The 5,057-nt window shown below is 50.9% G+C and overlaps 1 protein-coding gene across 1 annotated transcript in view; it reads left to right on the top strand.

Moving 5' to 3' along the window:
• The window catches only part of LOC116361510 (protein sidekick-1), a gene marked incomplete at its 5' end in the record, with an annotated part of 60,930 nt that extends 56,101 nt beyond the window's left edge, over window positions 1–4,829 (top strand). The window contains 2 exon segments of the mRNA XM_031816003.1: window positions 2,399–2,507; window positions 3,837–4,829. Of these exon segments, the coding sequence (XP_031671863.1) occupies window positions 2,399–2,507; window positions 3,837–4,161 (434 nt within the window).
• Window positions 4,830–5,057: the final 228 nt, after the last annotated feature.

The raw sequence follows: 5,057 nt of genomic DNA, 5'->3' as shown, positions 1-5,057 counted from the left end.
TACCAGTTACCAGACATGGTCTACCAGTTACCAGACATGGTCTACCAGTTACCAGACATGGTCTACCAGTTACCAGACACTGGTCCTCTACCAGTTACCAGTTACCAGTTACCAGTACCATGTCTACCAGTTACCAGACATGGTCCTCTACCAGTTACCAGACATGGTCCTCTACCAGTTACCAGACATGGTCTACCAGTTACAGACATGTCTACCAGTTACCAGACATGGTCCTTACCATTACCAGACATAGTCCTCTACCAGTTACCAGACATGGTCCTCTACCAGTTACCAGATATGGTCCTCTACCATTACAGACATGATCTCTACCAGTTACCAGACTGGCGTCCTCTACCAGTACCAGACATGTCTACCAGTTACCAGACATGGTCCTCTACCAAGTTACCAGACATGGTCTTACCGTTTACCAGACATGTCCTCTACCAGTTACCAGACATGGTCCTCTACCAGTTACCAGACATGGTCCTCTACCGTGACCAGAAGGGTTCCTCTACCAGTTACCAGACATGGTCCTCTACCAGTTACCAGACATGATCCTCTACCAGTTACCAGACATGGTCTCTACCAGTACCAGACATGGTCTCTACCAGTTACCAGACATGATCCTCTACCAGTTACCAGACATGGTCCTCTACCAGTTACCAGACATGGTCCTCTACCAGTTACCAGACATGGTCCTCTACCAGTTACCAGACATGGTCCTCTACCAGTTACCAGACATGGTCCTCTACCAGTTACCAGACATGATCCTTCTACCAGTTACCAGACATGGTCCTCTACCAGTTACCAGACATGGTCCTCTACCAGTTACCAGAAATGGTCCTGGTCAGACATGGTCCTGGTCAGACATGGTCCTGGTCAGACATGGTCCTGGTCAGGCATGGTCCTGGTCCTGGTCCTGGTCAGACATGGTCCTGGTCAGACATGGTCCTGGTCAGGACATGGTCCTGGTCAGACATGGTCCTGGTTAGACATGGTCTGGTCCTGGTCCTGGTCAGACATGGTCCTGGTCAGACATGGTCCTGGTCAGACATGGTCCTGGTCCTGGTCCTGGTCAGACATGGTCCTGGTCAGACATGGTCCTGGTCAGACATGGCCCTGGTCAGGCATGGTCCTGGTCAGACATGGTCCTGGTCAGACATGGTCCTGGTCGACATGGCCCTGGTCAGGCATGGTCCTGGTCAGACATGGTCCTGGTCAGACATGGTCCTGGTCAGACATGGTCCTGGTCTGGTCCTGGTCAGACATGGTCCTGGTCAGACATGGTCCTGGTCAGACATGGTCCTGGTCAGACATGGCCCTGGTCAGGCATGGTCCTGGTCAGACATGGTCCTGGTCAGACATGGTCCTGGTCAGACATGGCCCTGGTCAGGCATGGTCCTGGTCAGACATGGTCCTGGTCAGACATGGTCCTGGTCCTGGTCCTGGTCAGACATGGTCCTGGTCAGACATGGTCCTGGTCAGACATGGCCCTGGTCAGGCATGGTCCTGGTCAGACATGGTCCTGGTCAGACATGGTCCTGGTCAGACATGGCCCTGGTCAGGCATGGTCCTGGTCAGACATGGTCCTGGTCCTGGTCCTGGTCAGACATGGTCCTGGTCAGACATGGTCCTGGTCAGACATGGCCCTGGTCAGGCATGGTCCTGGTCAGACATGGTCCTGGTCAGACATGGTCCTGGTCAGACATGGTCCTGGTCAGACATGGTCCTGGTCCTGAAAGAAGAATGCTAGGAAGAACAGAAACATACCTTATGGATGAACAAAATGATGAGAGGGACAGACAGAGGTGGAGTTGTTAGGCCCAATATTCATCTGTCTGTGATGAACCAATCACTATTTTCCTCTACTGTCTAAGTCAACTATCAATCACACACACACACCCACACACATACACACACACGCACGCGCGCACACAAACACACCACACACCCACACACATACACACACACACGTGCACACACACACACCCACACACACACCCACACACACACCCACACACACACACTTTCTCTCTCTTCATTGAGATATTTATTTTAGATTTGTGTTGTGTTGAAACTCTCGTGTTGAAGAAAATGAAATGATCTCCCCTCTCTCACCCCCTCTCGTTCTCTCTCTCCCCAATTTCTCTTTCTCTCTCTCTCCCCTCCTTTGTTCTCTCTCTCTCTCTCTCCCTCCTCGTTCTCTCCCCCCCTCCCCCTTTCTCTCCCCCCCTCCCCCTTTCTCTCCCCCCCTCCCCCCTTTCTCTCCCCCCCTCCCCCCTTTCTCTCCCCCCTCCCCCTTTCTCTCCCCCCCTCCCCCGTTCTCTCCCCCCCTCCCCCCTTTCTCTCCCCCCCTCCCCCTTTCTCTCCCTCACCTCCTGTTTTCTCTCTCTCTCAGACCCTGATGCTCTGGTTGAGCCCGTGGCTCCGGTGATTGTGATTGGTCCGAAGAATATGTCTGTCGTGGCAGGGAGGGAAGCTACACTTGAGTGTATTGCTAACGCCAGGTAACACACACACACACACATACACATACACATACACACACACACATACACATACACACACACACACACACACACACACACACACACACACACATACAGTCTCACACACACACACACACACACATACACACACACACAGTCTCACACACACACAGTCTCACACACACACACAGTCTCTCACACACACACAGTCTCTCACACACACACACACACACACACACACACACACACACACACACACACACACACACACAACATACCTGGCCTCACTCAGTGAGGCTTTAAAACTCAAATGACAGGAAGTTGCCCTCAACTCTCTCTTTAGCACTCCTAATCTCTCTCCTGCTCTCTCTCTCTCTCTCTCTCTGTCTCTCTCTCTCTCTCTCTCTCTCTCTCTCTCTCTCTCTCTCTCTCTCTCTCTCTCTCTCTCTCTCTCTCTCAATTCAATTCAAGGGCTTTATTGGCATGGGAAACATGTGTTAACATTGCCAAAGCAAGTGAGGTAGACAACATACAAAGTGAATGTATATGAATGTCTCTCTCTCTCTCCCTCCCCTCCTATCCTCCTTCCCCGCTCTCTCTCTCCCTCCTATCCTCCTTTCCCTCCCCTCTCTATCTCCCTCCCCTCCTATCCTCCTTCCCCTCCCCTCTCTCTCTCCCTCCCCTCCTATCCTCCTTCCCCTCCCCTCTCTCTCTCCCTCCCCTCCTATCCTCCTTCCCCTCCCCTCTCTCTCTCTCTCTCTCCCTCCCCTCCTATCCTCCTTCCCCTCCCCTCTCTCTATCCCTCCTCCAAGACCAGTTTAGACAGTGTTGATTAGAGAAGTCAGTCTGTCTTCCACCCTGCCTCAGCACCTCTGTCTAACACTCTCACACCCACACACACACACACACACACACACACACACACACACACACACACACACACACACACACACACACACACACACACACACACACACACAGTCTCACACACACAGACACACACACACACACACACACCACACACCCCTCCACAGTAATAAAGTGTTTTAGGTGTAAGCATCAGAAACGTTGTCTTGATGTTGTTTTGTCTCCTGGTGCCAATACCCCTTCTAGTAGACAGTACAGTAGTTGTGTGACTGCATGGACCTCTATAAAGACTGGAAGTTGTTCCACTGTCATTCATTGATTTACTGATTGACTGCTTGATTGATAAATAGATTGATCATTTGATTGAATGATTGTGAAATAGATTAATCATTTGATTGATTGATTGTTTAATTGGTTGATTGATTGGCTAGATGAGTTATTGATAGATTTAATTTGGTTAATTTGTTGTTTTCTCCCCAGGCCGGTGGAGAGGCTGGTGTTGTCGTGGAAACGTAATGGGCGTCGGCTGGCCAGTGGAGTGGGCGTGTTCGGGCGTCGCCTGACCCTCTCTAGCCCCTCCCTCTCAGACGGGGGCGTGTACGTGTGTGAGGCGTCACTTCTCAACTCCACCACCAGACCCACCGAGGCCCGGGCCCATCTCACTGTACTGGGTACGACACACACCTCACTGTACTGGGAACAAAACACACCTCACTGTACTGGGAACAACACACACCTCACTGTACTGGGAACAAAACACACCTCACTGTACTGGGAACAAAACACACCTCACTGTACTGAGTGAAACACACCTCACTGTACTGGGTGAAACACATCTCACTGTACTGGGTACAACACACACCTCACTGTACTGGGAACAAAACACACCTCACTGTACTGGGTACAACACACACCTCACTGTACTGGGTGCGACACACACCTCACTGTACTGGGTGAAACACACACCTCACTGTACTGGGAACAAAACACACCTCACTGTACTGGGTGAAACACACCTCACTGTACTAGGAACAAAACACACCTCACTGTACTGGGTGAAACACACCTCACTGTACTGGGAACAAAACACACCTCACTGTACTGGGAACAAAACACACCTCACTGTACTGGGAACAACACACACCTCACTGTACTGGGAACAAAACACACCTCACTGTACTGGGAACAAAACACACCTCACTGTACTGGGAACAAAACACACCTCACTGTACTGGGTGAAACACTCCTCACTGTACTGGGTGAAACACACCTCACTGTACTGGGAACAAAACACACCTCACTGTACTGGGTGAAACACACCTCACTGTACTGGGTGAAACACACCTCACTGTACTGGGAACAAAACACACCTCACTGTACTGGGTACAAAACACACCTCACTGTACTGGGAACAAAACACACCTCACTGTACTGGGAACAACACACACCTCACTGTACTGGGTGAAACACACCTCACTGTACTGGGAACAAACACACCTCACTGTACTGGGTACAAAACACACCTCACTGTACTGGGAACAAAACACACCTCACTGTACTGGGAACAACACACACCTCACTGTACTGGGTGAAACACACCTCACTGTACTGGGAACAACACACACCTCACTGTACTGGGAACAACACACACCTCACTGTACTGGGAACAAAACACACCTCACTGTACTGGGAACAAAACAC

The sequence above is a fragment of the Oncorhynchus kisutch genome, unplaced genomic scaffold (assembly GCF_002021735.2).
Source record: "Oncorhynchus kisutch isolate 150728-3 unplaced genomic scaffold, Okis_V2 scaffold723, whole genome shotgun sequence".
Lineage (NCBI taxonomy): Eukaryota > Metazoa > Chordata > Actinopteri > Salmoniformes > Salmonidae > Oncorhynchus > Oncorhynchus kisutch.
This window is presented reverse-complemented; position numbering and strand designations above follow the sequence as displayed.